The 21,453-nt window shown below is 37.1% G+C and overlaps 2 protein-coding genes across 5 annotated transcripts; one reads left to right on the top strand and one right to left on the bottom strand.

The window, feature by feature from the left end:
• The first annotated feature begins 1,104 nt into the window (after positions 1 to 1,104).
• On the top strand, positions 1,105 to 11,867 carry LOC147544163 (auxin response factor 6-like). 3 transcript variants are annotated; one of them, XM_086637160.1, is made up of 15 exons: positions 1,105 to 1,870; positions 2,045 to 2,114; positions 3,567 to 3,679; positions 4,242 to 4,340; positions 4,420 to 4,476; positions 4,551 to 4,706; positions 4,829 to 4,913; positions 6,446 to 6,536; positions 6,934 to 7,098; positions 7,176 to 7,298; positions 7,856 to 7,931; positions 8,046 to 8,193; positions 8,417 to 9,963; positions 10,673 to 10,863; positions 11,493 to 11,867. In XM_086637160.1, exons 2-15 carry the CDS (start codon positions 2,066 to 2,068, stop codon positions 11,683 to 11,685), a joined length of 3,093 nt encoding a protein of 1,030 aa, XP_086493286.1. In that variant the 5' UTR covers positions 1,105 to 1,870; positions 2,045 to 2,065; the 3' UTR covers positions 11,686 to 11,867. The 3 variants fall into 3 exon arrangements, with proteins under 3 accessions (XP_086493286.1, XP_086493285.1, XP_086493287.1); XM_086637159.1 differs by having other exon boundaries at positions 1,150 to 1,870; positions 2,008 to 2,114; XM_086637161.1 differs by having other exon boundaries at positions 1,159 to 1,870; positions 4,424 to 4,476.
• A 663-nt stretch (positions 11,868 to 12,530) lies between these two features.
• On the bottom strand, positions 12,531 to 15,635 carry LOC147544162 (Remorin family protein). Of its 2 annotated transcripts, XM_086637163.1 has the most exons (7): positions 15,344 to 15,534; positions 14,849 to 15,023; positions 13,960 to 14,619; positions 13,285 to 13,729; positions 13,064 to 13,145; positions 12,666 to 12,914; positions 12,531 to 12,625 (listed from the first exon to the last, which is right to left on the bottom strand). In XM_086637163.1, the coding sequence occupies exons 1-6, from the start codon at positions 15,371 to 15,373 to the stop codon at positions 12,708 to 12,710; spliced, it is 1,599 nt and encodes a 532-aa protein (XP_086493289.1). In that variant the 5' UTR covers positions 15,374 to 15,534; the 3' UTR covers positions 12,531 to 12,625; positions 12,666 to 12,707. The 2 variants fall into 2 exon arrangements, with proteins under 2 accessions (XP_086493289.1, XP_086493288.1); XM_086637162.1 differs by having other exon boundaries at positions 12,531 to 12,914; positions 15,344 to 15,635.
• Between the last annotated feature and the right edge of the window lie 5,818 nt (positions 15,636 to 21,453).

Genomic DNA, 21,453 nt, shown 5'->3' with positions numbered 1-21,453 from the left:
ATTACAAAGACATTGATATATTAATACGATGCGATAAACACTGTCGAATTATTACTGGCCTAAAGGGCGACGAAATTAAATGGCCTAAAGCCCGGTGAAATTAAATGGCCTAAAATCAACATAAATTATTTATTTATATTCAAATTCAATATTTCTGGATTTGCACTTCAACGAGATCGGACCTGGGACCTCCTCATTCGAAGTAGATGTGCTTTTTTTTGTTGAAGAGAAGTAAATGTACTTACCAACCTGGGACCTCCGCATTGTCTTTCTGTACGATTATGTAGTTTAGGTAATTAAATATTAATATTATTATAGTAATTAATAAATATTACGAAAATGCTGTAATCCCCAAAGAATTTGACAAAAACAATACCCAGCTGACGTGGCGAAAGGGTTGAAATTTTGACCACATCTCGACCGTTGAGATGAACGGCCCAGATTGAATTTCTTTCCTCCCCAGTTCAAAGTTTAGAGAGAGATAGAGTATGGGAGCTCCTTTTCTTCTCTTCATTCGATCAAATTGGAGAGATAGTACGGGAGCTCGACTAAGTAGCGTTAACCTTCGATTCCTCTCTACTTTTAGATCTTTTCTACTCATTGGCTAGGTCTTATTAGAGTTGTTGTGATATTGAGTTTAGGATTTTTAGGGTTTTTTGCTATGGATTTTTAAGGTTTTATATATAATCACCATTTTTTACCACCCAAACTTACTACAGAGTATAGATGAAGGTTTTAGGCTACCTTCGTATGACAAAATAGATTTCCAGGGCAAAATTTCCCCAACTAACAACAAATTGTTTGAATCATTACTTGAACTTATATCATCAAAATTGATAATGACTAAGTTAGAGAGAAGGTGAAAAAAATTAAAAGAGATTGTTTAGAGTGGGATTTGAATCATTACTTGAACTTAGAGTTTGTGCTACGAGCTCCCCTACTCTCTCTAAACTCTCATTCGAAGAAGAAAGAAATACATAGGTAACGGTTTTTGAAAATTCAATCTGGACCGTTCATCTCAACGACCGAGACGTGGTCAAAATTTCAACCATTTCGCCACATCAATTGGGTATTATTTTTGTCAAGTTCTTTAGGGATTACAGCATTTCGTAAATATTACTTATTAGAAGAGAGAAACTATGAGCGGTCACACCGCTTGTCCTTCTCAATCGTTAACACATACATATAAAGCATTATCTTTCTTCTCTTTCCCCTTTCTCTCTCTACACCTTAAAGCCACCACAAGAAAAATTAATGGCGGTTGTATGATTGATTGTATCCAGATAGGAAGAGAAGTTAATAAGATAGTAGCAGCACTAGAATGTATGATTCTTGAAAAGAAGCAATAAACCTGCAAAAAGAGTCGAACCTTTCAGTCCTTTGATTATTAAGAAAGTTTACTGCTTAAAAAATTCATTATTATCACCTGAAACCTGGTTTCTGATTTGGAATTTGTGCTTCACATACTCGATTCACTACTACAATTACGAATCCAGAGTTCTTCTCGGTATTGAAATTGGAGATCTCAAGAGTATCTAGGGTTTAAGATGGAACAAATCTTCTTCATCTCAACTTCTTTTACGGATTCAAAAAGGTTAACGTAGTTTTTACTTCTTTCTTGTGCTAAATAGTTATTTTTCTCCTGGTCCAAGTACGCCAATGAAAAAGTTTGACTGAGATCCGGAGATCTCTTGGGAGTTTCATAGTTACTGATTTTGGTTTTGGTTAGTAAAATCAAAAGAAGCTCAACGTTTAATAATTCTTAGTTATCAGTAACCCTAGGAGCTGATGAAGGTTAAAGCAGCTGGGAAAGTGTGATTTCTTTGTTCACGATTGAAATCTTGTATTAAGGTTTAGTGTAAGTCAAAAGGTACGAATGAAGCTGAAAACTATTATTTCTATTAGCAAAACTGATTTTGGATGAAGTTATGTTGAACTTTAATTTGGGCATCAAGGGCGATACTTGTAGAGAGAGAGAAATGAGTCTTTGGTAATTTTTGGTGATAGTGAAGCAAAGGAATCAGTTCATTTCTTGAATTAGCAGCGATACTTAGGGAGGTTAATAATGAGGCTATCGTCTTCTTCTTCTGGGTTGAGTAATCAGACGCAGGAAGGTAAGCTACTTGCTTGTTAGAGTTGTGAGATTTCTTGCCTTGAGTTGACATAATAAAGTTTTATTGTTTCATCCTGTTAATTGTATTTCTATCTTTGTATATTTCTTCAAACTATCCGCTTCTTAATGATTAAATGATTTTTTTTGAAACTTTGAATAAATATATCAAGAAGAAAACTATTTACAGGAGTTCTCCCATAGTAATGATTTAGTCCACTCTACTCCTCTAATAATCTTTGCACCAGGTGTATGATAGAGTATGTTGTCGATCTTTTGTTCTTGTGTTTAACTTTATTTCTTGATATCCATATAACCCAAAAAATCGCGTGAGGGATGCACCTCCATAAATCCGTACCCTTCTCCGGGGTCCTTACCCGTCCCCAGTGGAGCATGCCACCACCCACTGTGTTAAATGAATTTAAGAAAAATTCCCACACTAACCAAGAAACCGGCCAGTTTAAAAGTAAATAGTTCCCTGATTCCAGGTTACACTTGCCGAAAATGCATCTATTAACTAATATCGATCCTCTCTTAATTATATTCCTTATTGTTGGAATCTTTTGACGTGAAGCTGCCCAAACTAAAAAAGATTGACTCTTGGTGGAGTTATCTTATTCCAGATTACTTTGCGAACTTCTTTTGGTTCCCCTCGGTTATTGGCTACTGCGAGGTGGCAAGATATGACAGTGAAAACTGTGTTTTCCATACAATACCAAAGCCTTCACATATTGTGTTCTTCAGATGTTGCAAACAATTAGAAAGCCTCTGGAAAAGTAAGATTGTCTATTATTATCCCACTTCGCCGAACAGCTATCTGTAACAAATCCGTAGATTTGGTTAGAAAAAACTCATCTAGTTTGAAGTATCTGAAACTTAATTTCTGAAGTGCAACTCCCAGAGAGGCATACAATTTCAGGGCTTAACAGAGATTGGTTGAACTTTGAAGTGAATCTAGTTTTTCGGTGTTCCTTTAATATGAACCAGAGACCCCTTGTTTTTTTTTCTATAAATTGGTATATGTGGTTATGCAAGTCATAGCTCACTAGACAGGGTACTACATTATGGAATTAATTCAGGGCTTCAGGCTTCCTGTATTTAAAATGGTGAACAAGTACTCTTCCCAGATGACAACATTTATATAGGATCACAATTAAAACACTGCCTGTACACTTGTGATTCCCTCCTTTGCGTGCTTTTCGGACTCTCATGGTATAGGTAGGCACTTTCCTACGACACGGTTGCTCCAAAATTGGTTTAGGTCTCTTATCTGTTAGGTGGTTAATTGCCCTCCCTCTCTTCTTTTCCTTGTAAGCCTTCTCAGACTTCCTCCAATAGTCCAACTATTATGACCCAATCCTCAAAACTACCTGGTGCATGCGGTGTGCAAGCTTTGGTTTTAATTATTTTGAATCGTAATTAAATATTTCTTTGTGAAACTTTGGAATATTTACAGGAGAGAGAAGATGTCTAAATTCTGAGCTTTGGCATGCATGTGCTGGGCCGCTTGTTTCTCTACCTGCTAGTGGAAGCCGTGTGGTCTACTTTCCCCAGGGACACAGTGAACAGGTACATATGCATTTCGTATGTTTCAATAATGTCTTAACTTCAAATGAATACGATGTGGAGTCAATACCACTAACAGCCGTCACATAAGAGTTTTAGTGGTCAAGTGCATCTGATTTCTGTTCATCCTGTGTGCAGACAGGCTGACAGCTCTCTGTTCTTGCTTGCATACTTTTGAACAATTTTCTGGTCACAAAGAATTATAATTTTGTTTTGGTTAGAAATCCAAATTGCTCTGTGGATGCTTTAGATTATGTCTGCATTAGTTGAACTTCCTCTGTAACCGTTAAAGAGGTGTCCTAGCCTCCTAGGTAGTAATCCCTCTGCCCGGACCATGTCTTTTCTTTCCAAAACTAGTTATTGGGTAAATTGTTTATTTTCATCTTTAATATTTCATCAACATTTTACAGTATTATACTCCTACCGATGTCCAGCAAACCGCTCTCACAGGTTTTTAGAATTTGATTTAGATGACCAAATATTTGTACTTAGCAAGTAGAAATGATACTTTTAGCATGTAATCGAAGATATGAAATATACGGATTTTGCATCATCTTTTGTGCAGGTTGTTGCATCAACAAACAAGGAAATCGATGCTCATATCCCCAATTATCCAAGCTTGTCTCCTCAACTGATTTGTCTGCTTCACAATGTGACGATGCATGTAATGCCCATCTATACTATTTTATGTTGATTCAGTATTATAGGATGCATCATCAGTCTCACAATCTGACAATTTTCAGGCAGATGTGGAAACAGACGAAGTATATGCTCAGATGACTCTGCAACCATTGAGCTCGGTAACCATTTTGCCTTGCTTTCTGTTTTGATTGGTCTTCATGATCTTTGGGACTTTCTAACCTGATATCTGTAGCAAGAGCAAAAAGATGCTTTCCTACCTGCTGAGTTAGGCATCGCCAGCAAACAGCCAACAAATTATTTTTGTAAAACATTGACCGCCAGTGATACAAGTACCCATGGTGGTTTCTCTGTTCCTCGACGAGCAGCTGAGAAAGTCTTTCCTCCTTTGGTATGGTACACTTGCCGTTCAGTGACTCCGTTCCTTGCTTCTGTGATTCTTTAGATTTTCTCCCTTACTCTGCTCACAATCAATATAACGGTATTCTTATGATTAGGTGTTTTCTTCTTTAGGACTTCTCACAGCAGCCTCCAGCGCAAGAGTTGATTGCCAGGGATCTCCATGATAATGAATGGAAGTTCAGGCATATTTTTCGCGGTAAGTTTTCTTTCTTACCTTATAATTTTGTACCTCCATGGTGTTCCGTGTAACTTATTCTGCCAGCTCTTGAAAGCCAGAATCTCACGTTCAATTATATTAATTACTTGGATTAATTAAACTTTTGAGTTATTTCGCACAAGAAGTGAATTCCAAAAATTGTCTATCCAGTAAGGCAGTAAGTTCAAATCTGCTGACGGCTATGATGGTACACAATTGGTACCTGGTTCTCAATTGACGTTTCAGGTGTCGTTAGCTGCATTCGTTTTGGAGAGTGTTCTCTTGCCATGCCTATAAAGGGATTGTAAAAGAAGGCTTAGTTGAGATTCAATAACGATAAGGGAAAACTAAAATGTGAAAACTAAGAGTATAGTTGTTGGACGAAAAGATGTCTTTAACTCTTAATAACTAGATATAAGATGCTGAGCTTACTAGTTGCTGAGGAGAACTTGTAACACTTACAGGATTATGTACTTCCGGTATTGGTTATCATTTAGAGTGCTCTCAATCCTAATGGTGGTTATAGGGTGAGCTTAGTTGATCACATCCTACTTATAACTATTCGCGATGTGAAAATTTCCTAATAAATGGTGATGGACTTGTTACCCCTATTAAATAACTTTGGAGTTCATTTAATAAAGTTTCCATCGCTTACTACTTTTAGCACCAAATATGAAATGAATTGGGTTACGGAGGTTTACTTGATGCGTCAGTCTTAGGATCCTCCAAGTATTCATTAAGTTACTACTTGAAGCATTACTTAGTAATTGGGAAATATCCAATATCAGAGTGTAAATGTAAAACAATACGAGGTCACTTTTCACTAGGTTGGTGTCTGTCCTTGTAACATGTTGCTGCATTTTGCATAGGAGATATAAATTGTGCTTAAAAATGTCACCAAACCGCGACAAAATAGATCTGCCACAATGTTGTTTACGGGGAACGAAAATAAGACGATGATACTGAAGAAAGAAAGAACAATTAATTGTTTAGGTGATTACGAGCTGGCTAGTCTCTTATTGCTTCACGTTGCTAGGAATTCTCTTCTGCTCGTGACTACATTCATTTGTATCTCTATTTTATACCACTCATGACTCCGAAGTAGGGGTAGACGTAAGTTTTGAACTCAGGTTGATTTTTTTTTCTGAAGCTGAACTCTTTGGTGCCTTGAGACTAGTTCTTTGCAATACTGCTGTTAGACCTTAATTAACCTCTAGATCTCAATTCAAAGAATGGACATAAATGGTGGAAGGGGGAGGGGAATTCCTTAAATGAACTCCTTGTTTCTAAAATAGAACTCGCATTTTAGTAACAATGATAAAGACATTGATTACCATAATACCATTAGGTCTTGAATGTCATGTATTGTCTCCACTTCGTTCTACATCTTAGGGAAAACACAATTTCTATTCATCTTTTGATGTTTTAACAATAGGTGATTTTTGTTAGCTTCGGATCTGCTGGTTCCTGAACCAGTTGAAACCTGCATAAAAGGTTGAATTGATTTTTCATGTTCGATTAATCTGATGCAGGTCAGCCAAAAAGGCATCTCCTCACCACTGGGTGGAGCGTTTTTGTAAGTGCAAAAAGACTTGTTGCTGGTGACTCTGTCCTCTTTATCTGGTAGGGGGTGCATACTGCATAGTATTATTTCTTTTATTTATTATTGCCTCTACATTTTTTATCTTATTATTTTCACTCGAATAATACTTATTTCATCTGAAAAGAATTTTGGGTAGGAGTTACCTTAAACCTTGCATATGGTGCTAAAGGATTTGTGAGTGCTTATCCATGAATTGTGGTTTCAATTTTCAAAGAATCTCGTGAACCAAAGATTCATTTAGTACAATGATAAGTATAAGATATGAACTACAAGGCCTATTAACGCTTGGGTTTTGGTTCCCCCAATATGTATGGCATATGCTAGTTAACCACCCACCTATTTTCTTGTGAGGGCTCTGTATAATGTATTAATGTATATGGACATCATTTGATCCTAAATCATGTTTATTAAAATAAGGAATGAAAAGAATCAATTATTCCTGGGGATCCGGCGCGCTCAACGGCCACAAACTGTCATGCCTTCGTCAGTTTTATCAAGTGACAGCATGCACATAGGGCTCCTTGCTGCAGCGGCGCATGCAGCTGCTACAAATAGCCGGTTCACTATATTTTATAACCCAAGGTAGTACTCCTTACGATCAATAAAATAGCATATTGTATTTTCTATTGTTTACTCACCTAGTGTTATGTTACTTTCAGGGCTAGTCCTTCAGAGTTCGTCATACCTCTAACTAGGTTTGCGAAAGCCGTCTATCACACACGAGTGTCTGTTGGCATGCGCTTCCGGATGCTGTTTGAGACTGAAGAGTCCACTGTTCGTCGGTATATCTCATTTGCTATGATTAGAGTTTTTTGCATATGCAATCTAGGTTTCCAATAGTTTGAAGGGCAGTTTTTAATACAGGTTGTAAAATATCGATCCTTTTGATGGTTGCATACCTAGAAAATTTTGGTGCTTCAGATGGAATCTGAGATAGCTCGATGCTGTAGATCATTTGAATAGGTTGTTCATGGGAAATGTTTTAAGATAATGCAAATGCTTATGGTGCTACTTGACTATGTTCTGCTTCTTCAAATTAGTAGATACATTGAAATAAATGAAATGGGAATTTACTCATTTAGTGAACTCTGAACTAGTCACCTAATTTTTGGATTGATTTAGAGATAATTATGTTCATCTACAATCTGTATTACTCCCAAGTCGGGAAATACTGAATATGGCAGCGAAGGTTGACTTGGACATCAGATTTTTATATATTCATGAAATGCCACGATTGCTTTGCCCACAAGTTGTTATTTTCCTTCACTTGAAGAAAAAAATTAATATGAAGTTTTTCTGTACAGACAATACCTGTACTTACAGATTTATGTGTCTCTAGGTATATGGGTACCATTACTGGTGTAAGTGACTTGGACCTTGTTCGTTGGCCAAATTCACATTGGCGGTCTGTGAAGGTCTGTATATCTTTGACTGGAAGAACTTCATGCTGTTTTCGGTTTGACTTTCTGCATGAAAAATGAGATTTTTCCTCCGAAAATGTAAACCATACTCTGTATCAACTGTTGTAGGTTGGTTGGGACGAATCTACTGCAGGGGAGAGACAACCTAGAGTATCTCTCTGGGAGATTGAACCGCTGACAACATTTCCGATGTACCCATCCCCATTCCCGTTCAGACTTAAGCGCCCATGGATGTCAGGACTACCCTCTCTTCATGGTAAGATTACTATTCTCTGAGAGTCAAATGGCAAGTATTATTGCTTTGACTGTCTCAGTTCTTTGTTAGAAAGAGGTTTTTGAAACCACTGTCCGTTTTGTACAGGAACGGATGGTGATCTGAGACTTAATTCGCCTCTGATGTCCACTGTCCATTTTGTACAGGCACGGATGATGATCTGAGACTTAATTCGCCTCTGATGTCCACTGTCCATTTTGTACAGGCACGGATGATGATCTGAGACTTAATTCGCCTCTGATGTGGCTCCGTGGAGATAGAGATGACAGGGGAATCCAGTCTCTGAATTTCCAGGGTATTGGAGTTTCGCCCTGGTTGCAGCCACGGGTTGATGCCTCCATGCTTGGTATGCAACCTGACATGTATCAAGCAATGGCTGCAGCAGCACTTCAGGAAATGAGGACTACTGATCTTTCTAAACAGGGACCAGCATCCCTTCTCCAATTCCAGCAACCAAGTGTGCTTAATATTTCCGATTTGATGCAGACTCAGAACCTACCGCTTCCTCAATCTGAAAACGCGTTTCGTCAAAGCATTAATGGTACCCAGATCCAGCCTCTGCCACAGTCTCAAGCTCATGATCAAGGCCAGACTAAGATGCTCGCTCAGGCTCATTCTCTAGCTCATAGCGCCTTTTTTCAAAGCAGCAACAGTGCTAAGATCCACTCCGGTCCACAGTCTGAGGTTCAAACTCAATCTCAAACACAGGCCCAGGCTCAGGCTCATGCACAGGCCCAGGCTCAGGCTCATGCACAGGTCCAGTCCCAGGCTCAGGCTCATGCACAGGCTCAGGCACAGGCACAGGCACAGGCACAGGCACATGGTCAAGTTCAGGCTCAGCTTGTACAGCAGCAATTGAAGAACTGTCATTCGTTTAATGATCAACAATTTTGTCAGCAGCAGCGACAACAACAGCATCAACAAATTCTTGATCAGCAAAAATTGAAACACAGCCATTCGTTCAATGATCAACACTTCCATCAGCAACAACTACAGCAGCAGCTGCTGCAGGAACAACAAATTACAGATCAGCAACAGTTGAAGCACCATTCATTCAGTCATCAACAATGTCATAGACAAACACAACAACAGCAGCAAACTCCAGATCAGCAACAGATCCCAACTGTTGTTTCTGCCCTGTCTCAGCTTTCCTCAGCTTGTAAGTCCCATACTACATCTTTACAGACAGTCTCTTCAACGTGCCAGAAGCAGAGCTTTCCAGAGTCAAATAGTAACTCCATTGGAGCATCTATGGTTTCACCTCTACATAGTCTTTTGGGTTCATTCTCCCGGGAAGAAGCATCTCACCTACTCAATTTGCCTGCAACTTCTTCTGCTGGCTGGCCATCCAAGCTAGCTGCAGTTGAATCTCTGCTTCCTTCTGTAGCACCTCAGAGGGATCTACCCCATGCAGATCTACTAGGGACACGGCCGTCAAACGAATCTCAAAGTGCTATCTCGTTACCCCCATTTCCTGGCAGAGAATGCTCACTGGATGAAGAGGGTAGCACCGGTCCCCAAAATAATCTTCTCTTTGGGGAACATGGAATGTCCAACCATAACGTCATTCGCAGCGAAACTGATTCAACTTCACCGTTTGCTTCTAACTATCTGAGTCCTTCAGGCTTTGGTTTCCCAATGAACCCTGAGGTCCCTGACATGACCACTTCCAGTTGCTTAGATGAGTCGGGTTTTTTGCAGTCACCGGACAACATGGGGCAAGTCAACCCGCCAATGAGAACCTTTGTGAAGGTTAGTATTTGTTTTAACCCCATATATATAGTATGTGTATCTTGTATCGGTAAATGTCTGCTTCACTCGCTTGCTGTCAGTGTTACACATGCATGGTAAGCTATTAGCTCTACCGTGAGCTTGTCATATTTAATATTTTAAAAATATGAACTAGACACTGATCTGGTTTTCCATTCTCTCTTTCCTGGTCCGTCTTTTTAACTTCCGGAACTAGTATAATTGACATGTGCACGTCAGCGAATTGGGTTACCGGGTTCTGTTGGAGGTACTTAATGTAAACTCGGTGGAAACTTCAACATGTCGACAACAACAAATTCTTAACAGTAATCAAATATGAATAAAGAATTGAAATTGAAATAACTATTGAATTACACTCTGGAATTAAAAGAAAGGAGAGTTTCTCTTTTTAGAAACAAATAACAACTCAAAAGTAGAAGCTAAATCAACCTTGCTCAACTCTAGGGTTCAGCCGTCCCATGTCTAATCCAAGCTATTTCGTGAACTCTAATTCAATCAAATGAAGAAAATGTCTAAACTATATAGATATCATGTTATTTTGATTTTGATCCTTCCCTGATTCGTTTTTACAGCTGTTGTGATTTGAGACATTAAGGTACTGCATTTTTTTTATGGACTCCGCTAGTTATGATATAGAATTTTATAGATGTTTATAGATTTTAATCACTCATATAGATACCTCTGATCACAGGTTCACAAGTCAGGGTCCTTCGGGAGATCGTTGGACATAACTAGGTTTAGCAGCTATCATGAACTACGTGGTGAGCTTGCACGAATGTTTGGCCTTGAAGGCCAGTTGGAGGATCCTTTAAGATCAGGCTGGCAGCTTGTATTTGTCGACAGGGAGAGTGATGTTCTTCTCCTTGGCGATGACCCTTGGCAGTAAGTACTACTTCGAAATTGCGTCACTATGAATTTTTCGTTTAGCAGAAGCTGTTACCTAATTTCTCCTGGAACTCCATCTTTAAGAAACTTAATCATCCAAATGTAGGATATTCTAGAGTCATCGTGATGTTGGACCACTTAACATTTTTGCATGGCAAAGATCAAATCCATTAAAATAGTGCAGAAAATTGTATAAGCCTAGTTGAGTAGTATCCCACATCTTACAATGTATCATATATGAAAGATGCAGATTAATTTTGGTCAGGGGACTCGAGTTCCCTTTACCCTAGATTCCTCTCATTCCTCTCATGTATTCCAACATGTACTCTTGGAGCAATGTCAAGTCACTAATACTTGCCACTTTTAACCGAGAGTTAGAACTCTTACATCGGTTTAGATCCAACACCTATTAATTAAAAGGGCATAAGAAGAGGACATATTGGAAGAGCCCAACCTCCGCACTTTATTTGACCTAACAAGCGGTTGATTAAATTAATTTGAGCTGGTGATACTAGGTACTGTAAATTTCTATTTTATTGTGATGGTTTGAACTTTGAAGTTTGAACAACTACAAAATAAGAGCGCTAATGTTCTGAGTCACTTGAGGATATTGTTGCTTCTTGCAGGGAGTTTGTAAACAGTGTGTGGTGTATAAAAATATTGTCGCCGGAAGAGGTCCAGCAGATGGGGAATCAAGACCTTGAAGTTCTGAATTCAGTTCAGAAGCTTTCAGGTGGCTGTGATGATGAGTATGGAAATCATGTCGATTCCAGAAATATGACCAGTGGGGTCACGTCGCAAATGAGATTTCTCATGTGATAAGATAAAATGTTGTTGTATGTTGTTGTATGTTATTGTACTGTTGGTGGTCTTGGAAGTCCAAACCTTCTTCATGATGCAACCAGACTGCCATGTATCTGTAATAGCTAACTATATTGTACTTGTAATGTGATACATACTATTTCCCACGTTCAATACGATCCAAGTATGGTTAAGCAAAACTTGAAGTATATATAAGATCCAAGTATATTTAAGCAAAACTTTATTTCATGAAGATAATGGGTTTCTGATAACAGCTTGCTATCTTCTGTTTTAGTGTTAGACCATGTTTTTGGTAAACTGTAGAAAAATAATCTTAAAAGTTTTACCTCATCAATATCATTCGTGTTAGTGTAAACTTCTCCTTTAGTTTAGTTGCAGAAGATCTGATTTGTTTATAGGGATAACCAAGTAGAGAGAGATAAGAGATAATTGAGTAGAGAGTTTTTATAAAGATCTTAAGTCACTCTTTAAGTTTTAAAGTTTGAGTGTCCATTGGAAATGCTCTAACAGTATCCCAATCTAAGGGGGCAACCTCAAGGAGGGTGATCTGAAACCCTTAGTCAGCCTTCCCCTTTGTCGGTGATGGAGAAGAGAGTGATTTTTGCTTCTTTATTTTTCGACAAAAAAGAGAGTGATTTTTGCTTCTTTATTTTTCGACAAAAAAGAAAAACTGATTCAAGTTTGGCTCAGAACCTCTAAATTGTCAACCATAGCTTTGAAAAAATACCTTTCAGTGGCAATGAACATCTCACTTTTGCTTCTGGAAGTTCAAAGTAAACTTCAATTTCTGTTTTCAGTATCAACAATTTCGATTTAAGCAGTCCAAACACTAGGACGGATATCGGGCAACGAGTATTTATTTATTCATTTTTTTTTATGTACATAGCACAAGCTCTCCATTCTGAAATTCAACATTCGTAGTGTCGATCAATCAATTCTAAGAAGGAAATTAAAGTAACGAAGAAAAGGGAGGAGGCCCTGGCAATACCACTTATAATTCACAGTTTGTGTTTCCTACTTTACAAAAACCAATTACAGCAACTCAAACGGGATGGCGGAATTCGCCCAGTTTGACGAATATACTCGGCTTCTGCTGATGTCTTCGCAGCTTGTTGATTTCTTTCAGCCTCTGCAGCAGCCTGTTTTTGTTTGGCTTGTTCTTTAGTAACGGATGTTCTTTTCCTCAACTTCTCTTGAGCATTAGCTCTTATTTTCTCTGCTTCGGCCTAAAATTGTAAATCAATGAGTTCAGATGCGATCCAACAATATGACTATATTTGCAATTCTAAGAACTTGATCTTACATTATCGCAAAATTAATGTCGACAATAGAGCGAGAGATAGATAGAGAGAGAGAGAGAGAGAGCGAGAGGTACCTCTATTTTCCTCAACTCCGCTTCTATTTTTGCTTTACGACGACTCTCCCATGCTTGAATTCTAATCTCTTCACGTCTATAACTGAAATATTTAAACACTTATCTCAGAATAAAAACAAAATTAATTTTTTTTCAGCACTCATTATTTAATTTCCATCAACATAAAGAAACTTCAAACATGATAATCTCAAAGATATGAGGACTTAGAAGGAGCTATTTACCGAGCTGCGTGTTTAGATTTTTCAGCCTCCTCCCATGCAGCTGCTCGATTTGCAAACTCGATATTTTCACATTGCTCTTCAGCAAGGGTTTCTTTAGGAGAAGCACTATTCTCCTTCTGATCTTTACTAGCCCAAGCAGCAATATTCATCTTACCGAGTTGGACACCAAGAGCTACAATCTCTTTCCTCGTCTTAACATGCAAGTCTTGCTCCGATAATTTATTGTCGTTGCGTTTTTTATCCACAAAAGTTTCATCATCAGTTAAAATATCAGCAGGGGTTGACGAAGGTGCACCTAGTCTAGGGGTTGATGGCATCGAAGCAGTCGGGCTCCTAATTGGGGTTGTTGCCCCAACTGGAGTTGCAGTTCTTGAAGGCTCTTGGCTAGCCACAGGAGTCATTTCAGTTCCCATGTCTCTCATTGACACAGACCTTACGTTTGGAACTGCATCAATTAAGCATTGAATTATCTAGTAACGAACTCGAACGATAAGAAACAAAACTATAAACGGCATATCAACCCTAGTAAGATAAATTGGAAGAAAACTAACATAATGTTCTCATGGTACTAGATAGTATAATGAAAGAGATAATGACCCGAGAAGAAACATATAAAATGGATCTCTCAAATCATCCATTTTATAATCTACCAGTACAAGCTAGACAAGATCTTACATGGAACATCTGTTGTGTGCCTCGGGATACTATTGTGATCCACTTCATTCAAGTCCTTGCTTGCTGCATCAGAAATTGGAGAAACCTCAGAAGGAGCAAAAGAGAACTTCTCCGATCCTCTTTGTAAGTTTGTTGAACACAAGTTTGTCGTTATAGAATTCAAATTTGAAGGCTGGGGAGCAGTCCTGACAGAATGGGCCAATGTTTGCCGATTCACTTGACTTTCTGACATAGTGTTCCTCTTTGGATGCTTATGAAGTCCATTTTGCCTGTTCACTATCCATTTTTCAGCATCATTCCATTTGAACGGTAGCGATCGCGAGCACGTTCGTAGAGCCTGATTTTGGTTAGATCTCTGCTGCCCATTATTATGAAACTCAAAACTTGATGAACTAGCATTGCTGTCGTAATCAAGATTATCTTCTTCATGAGATCTCACTGGATGAACTGTGCTTAAGTTATTCCCACCACTACTCCTTGACAATTGATGAATTTTAGCATGATCCACGTCTCTAAACTCCTTCGGCAATGTATCGTTTTGCCTCGAGTAACTCCCCGTGCTCTCACAAGAATGGGAAACCCCATACTTCACAGATGAAGATTCTGAGTTCGAAGGTTTCGTATAAAGGGAAGAATCACCCTTAACATCTTCTGCACTACCTATAAGAAAATCAAGTTGAAAAGAGATAAAAATGTATCCCAAACCAAAAACTATTAATTTAAGCTCAGACAGCTATATAATTATGACTTGATCTTAACAATAGCACTAAAATTGACGAAAATATATAGAATTTCTAGATACTTCATTATACTAAAGTTCAAGAACCAAGGAGAAAAATGAAAGGTCTATTTTCAGTAGAACAATGTAAAATGGTAAAGGGATATATACCTTCTTCCACAAAATCTCCACCATTAACATATGATAGGAGGCCATTTTTAACAAAATCAACTTCATCAAACTTGGTTGGAGATGTCCTAGCAGAGTTATTCTTTGATCCATCCTTTCTTTTGTTAGGACTTCCAATTAGTTTCAACCTCAGTTTACTAGGAGAAATTATTCCACTCTGCAATTAAAATCCCCCCCAAAAAAAAACAACCCAAATCAAAATCTTTCAAACCCAAGTACCAACCTCTGAAATTTACATGCAAACTACATACAAACCAAAAACAAGTACCCAATTACATAGAGACTGTTAAGAGACATCAATAAGAAGAAAGAAAGTGATACCACAAAACTCAAATGTGAGATGTTTCAATTGCTAAAAACAACTGTAAAATTAGAAGCTTCATGAAGTTTGGATAATAAAAGAAGAGTTATCTTTACTTAATCTTTTTTTTTTTCTTTTATTAGGATAAAAGGGAGAAAGAATAAGAAAGCTTATACCTGAACTTTATTAATCCTATCATACTCCATTTCTATCTTTCTCTTTCTCTAAAACTCTGGTTTTTGTAGAGAAGGGAAGGACAAAACACTAATTGAAAAAGGGTTGGTGGGTAATTGGGTTGGTGTCTGAGTCTGAAGTTTGAATGAAAAATCTCTCGACTCTGTAGTCAATCACACACTCACACTAGTGCGGAAGTCTGGATAATGACAAGATGGCAGAAGTAAAGTAAGACGAAGACCAATGTCGGCGATTATTTGACCAGACAGCCGATCAAACACCTGACGATTCCGTAGCAAATGGGGAACCCTAAAGAACCCATTAATTATTGGGTTAATTTCAATTTGGTTCTCATATTTGTCTAGGATTCAAATTTGGCCCCTAAGATCCCGATCTCATTAGTCAAACTAAACCGTCAATGATTTCTTTTTCTGTTTACAGTTTATGTCAAAAGTTTCCTTATTTTTTCCCTTGCTCTTTCTTGTCGCTACAAAGGACTAGGGTATATCCCGTGCCCTAGGGCACGGACACTTGAGAGGGAGATTTTAAGTAGTTATTATTTTATTGAGAGAGATTTTTATTAGTTATTATTTTTTTGTATTACTTTTTTGTTTATTTTCTCTTAAATTAGTTATTATTTTATTGAGAGAGGGAGATTTTAATTTCTTTTTTTAACCCTTGAAATTTATTTTGTTTGAAAATATATATTCGATGAACATAAACAAAAAAAATGACTTATTTAAGTATTGAGATATAATACGTTCTAAAATGAAGCGAGTTTTTCAATATGATAAAGAAGATGTCATTCACTGTTTCACTTTCTTTAGTAGATATAACATTGTATGAATTAAAATTATCATATAAAAAAATTACATTAAACTAAACAAAAAAAAACATCACAGAAATTCCTAGAACATAGGAAAGAACTAAAAATTCAAAATTTAGAAAAATCTAATTAATTGCATACAAATAATAAAATATTACATACGAAATAAACATTAAAAAGGAAATGTTTATATGTGTTTGCCTCAATCATATGTAGTAGCACCATAATCTAAAGACATTTTATATAAATTTAGAAAATAACAAATGTAAAGGATAGTAAGCTAGAAGAATAAATTTAAATCCTTCTAAGAGAAATTTGGCGTCGTACAGTGTGTACAAACTCAAAAATAAAACTTTGTATTACTATTAGACACTTAAAACGAAAGAAAACTACGAAGTCAACCATTTGAAAATATTGTCACGAAATTCTCGAATTCTTACTGTCTGCCTAATATTTGCAGCTTTCAACTTTCATATTCTCTGAAGATTCTTGTAAGATAGCAACGTTAACAAAAATACGCTCATATATTAACGTGAAAATTGAAGATGATAGATGAAAGTTAAATCAATTACAATGGTAGATCTTGTTCTTGCCTAAAGTAATTTATTAGCACAAGATTTGACTCATTGTTAATACAAAATATATTTTCACTCGAATTCATGATGTGATTTATCTGTTTATAATCTACATAATAAAATTTGTCTTGACCTATAATCTATGTATTGGAAGAGATTATGATGTGGAATCATTCCTCATGCCATCTTATGAGTTATGATGCTTGTGGAAGGAGGGGAAGGGTGAAATCTTCAAATGGTAAGTAGCTAGAATTGAGGATCTCGTAGAAGACATAAAATCTACTCTTTAGAGTTGGAGTAGGGGTATAAATGGGGAAGATCTAAATGGTATCTAGATTTTACTGTTAATAAAGAAATCTATTTAATGAGAAAGAGGAGGAAATAAAGATCGAGGGGCTAACATAAAATTTTTTAAAGGGATTTTATTATAAATTATGATTGAAATTTATTTTGTTTCTTTTTTTTCTTAAATTAGTTATTTTATTTCTAAGAAGGAAAAGATTATTGTTTTTTAAATAGGTAACTTTATTTCTACGAAGGACTATATTTTAAATTTTGAGGAGGACTTCTAGACAATATGCATAATTAAATAAGGATGTTTGTCCCAGTCATCGTTTTCCCTTCTGTTTTATATAATAGATTGTTGGGAAGGGCAACGGTTAGACTGCCATTGCTGGTGTTTTTTAATACAAAAAAATTCAATCGTATCTTCTTCTTCCCTGTCGCCACCAACATCATCATCATCATCATTGCTGGTGATTTTTTTCTCTCTCTTTAAAGCTTCAACCGAAAATTTAATAGAAACAAAGAAAAAGATGAAAAGTTGGTGGTTCATGAAGTGTTTATAGAGACAAAAAGGAATAAAAAATTCCACATATTCAATTTTAGATCCTTCTAGTTATCTATGTTGATGTAAAGGGATGATTCTTTTCCTTCCACGTAAAATTTCCTTCTTTCATATATACAACAACAAAAAGTATATCTTTCTTAGTCAAATCTTATCTTTTACTTATCTAGAAGGAGAGAGCAGGATCGGCCTGACTTTTCGATGGCCTGAAGCGAGGTCTGAGAATGTGGTCCCTTCTATCAAATTGTAAAACGTATAAATGTGTTACATGAAAACCGTAAGTACCGCAAAAATATTTTCATCATATTTATATAACAAAATAGTTTTTTTATAATTACAATCACTGAAATTTTGTTCAACTTAGAAAAACTTCTTTCTGCAGAGGCAACGGTAACTGGTATCATTAACATAATTCTATGAGAAACCCATCTGTTTGGGTAACAACCTTTCATATCTTCAAAAAAAATCTAGCACTTCAATTGGTCTTTTGATCTCATTTGGTAAAAGACGCTTCAACACTTTCAGTTCAGAAAATAAGTCTAGTCCGTCTGTGTCATATGACTCATTATGCTTAAAAAATGTTCCAAGCCACATGAATATCTCAAATCACCATCATCTTGGGATTTTAACCTTTTTTAACTCAAACGGATATCTTTGTACTTCTGAAATTGAATAACTAACTTAAAAAATAGTAGACTTGTTTTCTAGAAATTGAATAAACAGTTCGGTTTGACACTTTAGCTTGACGAAAAGAAAATGATATTGGGATTTCATGATTTGGATATTTAAAAAGCATTTTTGTTTCATAAGTCAAACAAACTGTTGGGGCCACCATCCATTTAAAAATCATCAAATTTGGTGGCCTTTTTTACTTAACATTTGTTAAATGGGCCCTCATAATTTTCTTAGAGAGTTGGGCTTCTTATATATTTCTTAAAGAAATTAATATCTTGGTGGCCCCTAAAAGCCGGTGGTCCGAAACGACGTTTTGGCCCAGGGCCACCCCTGGGAGAGAGAGATATAGAAAGAGGGAGAAATTGATTTTATTGGGGGAGTAGGTAACTTTATTACCCGTCTTGGCCAAGGAATCAACTACCACGAGAAGTTGATTTTCGCACTACTATATAAATTAATTTTCTTGAGAAAATAAAAATTTACATCTATATTTCATAAGAAACATACTGGTCCTTGTTTAAAAGCCTGGACATGTGAAAATCCAATTCCTCGTTCAGGAATACTCAAGTACTTAGAGTAAACACTGACGCGTCCTTTAAAACCATGACGGAAATAGCAGGAATTAGTTATACCATTTTTTATTTTAATATCGCTTCAAAGCGGCCATAACAAACATCACTCGAAGCAGAAATTCGAAAAAATGTGAATGCAAAGCTATTCTTCGAGCCATAACATGGCCATTGGAATGGAACATCGAATACCTTCACATCAAAAGTGATAACGAAAGCATGATAGATCACCTTTGCAACTCGCCCTCAACCATCCTATGGCAAACTCAAATCCACAACAAAAACATCCGACAGACCACCAAGAGCTTCAAAGGCATCTTCTTCACCCACATCGGGAGGAAAGACAATGTGCAAGTAGACAAATTAGCTAAATGGACTCGGACTCATAATTGTAATCGAATTTGAGACTCTTTCCCTATTCTCTTGTGGACTAATGTTGTACTCGTTTTGTATTAATGTTGTGATACATTTCAGCAAAAACAGAAGTAATTTGAGTAAACAAGCGAATCAACAAAGTGGTTTAGATTTAAAAGAAAAAGGGTTATTTCCCTAATGGCCCCTAACTTTGTGACCAGCTTCCCGCTTGGCCCCCTACTTTATGAGAAATACCCATATGACCCTCTTCCGTTATAACACCGTTACTCTCTCTCTTCTATTTATTTTCTCTCTCCTCCAACATGTTTTCTCTCTCTGCCACCTCGTTAAAACCAGCCACATCATCGTCTTCACCGGCAGGGTCGCCGACCGGCCAAATTTCCGGCCGACGACCTTCAAACTTTTTTTTTTCTCTCTCTCTAAAATTTTTTTTTTTTAAAAATTCTCTCTCTCTAAACTCCGGCGAAGGTCTCCCTTCGCCGGAGTTTAGAGAGAGAGAGGAGTGAGAATTTTTTTTAAAAAAATTTTTTTTTTAGAAAGAGAGAGAAAAAAATGTTTGAAGGTCGCCGGTCGGCGACCCTGTCGGTGAAGACGATGATGTGGCTGGTTTTAACGAGGTGGCAGAGAGAGAAAACATGCTGGAGGAGAGAGAAAAAATGGAAGAGAGAGAGTAATGGTGTTATAACAGAAGGGGGTCATATGGGTATTTCTCGTAAAGTAGGGGGTCAAACGAGAAGCTGGTCACAAAGTTGGGGGTCATTAAGAAAATAACCCGAAAAAAAAAAACAAGTTTCAACTAAAAAACAAAGAAAAAACAAAGTTGTTTAGGGGGACAGTGGGGCAGGGAGAGAGGTTGTGAGTGGAATTAGTTGTTGAAATGGGACAAAAGTTCTTTCATAAAAATGAATGAAAGTTGACCAACGACACAGTGCTTACGACTAAATCTGTCCATTTTGAAAATAACTCCTACTCCATCATTACAAATTTACACAAGACTCCACCATTCATACCCAAACCACAAGAGGCCCTCACTCTTTTTTATAGAAAATAAAGTATTTTTTCATAAAAGAAGGGAAAAGATGTCGAATACTATTACCTACAAAAATTCCTAATTATTTTTTTCTATCTAGACCTGGCAAAGGATTAAGACTAGGGTTTGTGGGACCACATCCCATGACCTCAAGCTAGCCCGAATAGGGAAGCTTAATTATAAGCAATGTACGGTTAGGTCAACCTTGGGTTGAGTGTTGGACTGAAACCAAAAATTTCCTCCCATGTGATATGTGGGTGTAAATTTTGGGACCACATTGATTTTGCTACAGAGAGAGAGAGAGAGAGAGAGAGAGAGTAGTTGATCAGTTTGGTAATCTAGTGGGAACTAGAGTCTCCTTTTTCTCTTGGAGCCTGTGTTACGTGGCAAAGTCTACATGTGAAAATCAACATCTTTTTATGAGAAAGAAATCCAGAATTTTCACATGTGAATTCAAATTTTAGGTGTTTGATAAAATCACGAGAAAATATGTTTGGTGCTTTTAAGATCCCTAGATTAAGGTTAACAAGGAGAGAACAGGTTGAAGAAATCAGTCCACTTGAACATCATCAAGTGTATACTACCACCATTCTCATAACAACAACCTGGTGATTGGAGTAATGGAGTTCAAAGAAGCAAAAGATTTTATTGATTTGCTGTGATGAGAGCGACATCAGAGCTCTGAAGTTAGTTTAGTAGATCGATCTTTGAGAACCCAAGTAATCTTTCTAATACTAGTCTCATATCATCATTCATTAAACCATAAATCGAAAAGAATACTTAAAATCTACACATATCTTAAAGTTGTTAACTAGAACAATAATGAAATGTTATTAAGAGTTCATGGACGACTTTTGAAAGATAAGATGGAAATATGGTGCGCGCCTCTGAACCAGGAACCAGAGCATAATTGAGAAACATAGAGGGAGTAACCGAAGTCTTCAGCTTCTTCCTTAATGTGATTCCGAGGCGAACAACTCTCACGATTCGTCGAATTTACCTAGCGTCAGCATCAATCTCCATTAAAGAAGTTATTCCTTCAAATCTAAAATACCCACCATCAGGGTCGGCCCTGAGATTTCCGGGCCGATTTAAGAAGGGATATTTAGTGTTAGGGTCAAAGAAAAGTACCGACATTAGCATTTGGGTCAAGAGTTTGTCCGTATAGAGTTTGGGTCACAGGCTAACCCTTGACTCAGTTGACTAGAGGCGGTC

The sequence above is a fragment of the Eschscholzia californica genome, unplaced genomic scaffold (genome assembly GCF_041429995.1).
Source record: "Eschscholzia californica isolate CP2 unplaced genomic scaffold, dmEscCali1.0.p SCAF_4, whole genome shotgun sequence".
In the NCBI taxonomy this organism is placed as follows: Eukaryota; Viridiplantae; Streptophyta; class Magnoliopsida; order Ranunculales; family Papaveraceae; genus Eschscholzia; species Eschscholzia californica.
The sequence above is the reverse complement of the archived record's forward strand: the minus strand, read 5'-3'. Positions and strand labels throughout refer to the sequence as shown.

What these genes read in the sequence shown, in the direction of transcription:
- LOC147544163 (XM_086637160.1), top strand. Translation starts at nt 2,066, where the DNA reads ATGAGGCTATCGTCTTCTTCTTCTGGGTTGAGTAATCAGACGCAGGAA. An exon ending in CACATTGGCGGTCTGTGAAG is followed by an intron (nt 7,932 to 8,045) that starts GTCTGTATATCT and finishes CAACTGTTGTAG; the next exon opens with GTTGGTTGGGACGAATCTAC. An exon ending in CTTGGCGATGACCCTTGGCA is followed by an intron (nt 10,864 to 11,492) that starts GTAAGTACTACT and finishes TGCTTCTTGCAG; the next exon opens with GGAGTTTGTAAACAGTGTGT.
- LOC147544162 (XM_086637162.1), bottom strand. Translation starts at nt 15,373, where the DNA reads ATGGAGTATGATAGGATTAATAAAGTTCAG. An exon ending in ATAGGATTAATAAAGTTCAG is followed by an intron (nt 15,024 to 15,343) that starts GTATAAGCTTTC and finishes TTTTAATTGCAG; the next exon opens with AGTGGAATAATTTCTCCTAG. An exon ending in CGGAGTTGAGGAAAATAGAG is followed by an intron (nt 12,915 to 13,063) that starts GTACCTCTCGCT and finishes TTACAATTTTAG; the next exon opens with GCCGAAGCAGAGAAAATAAG.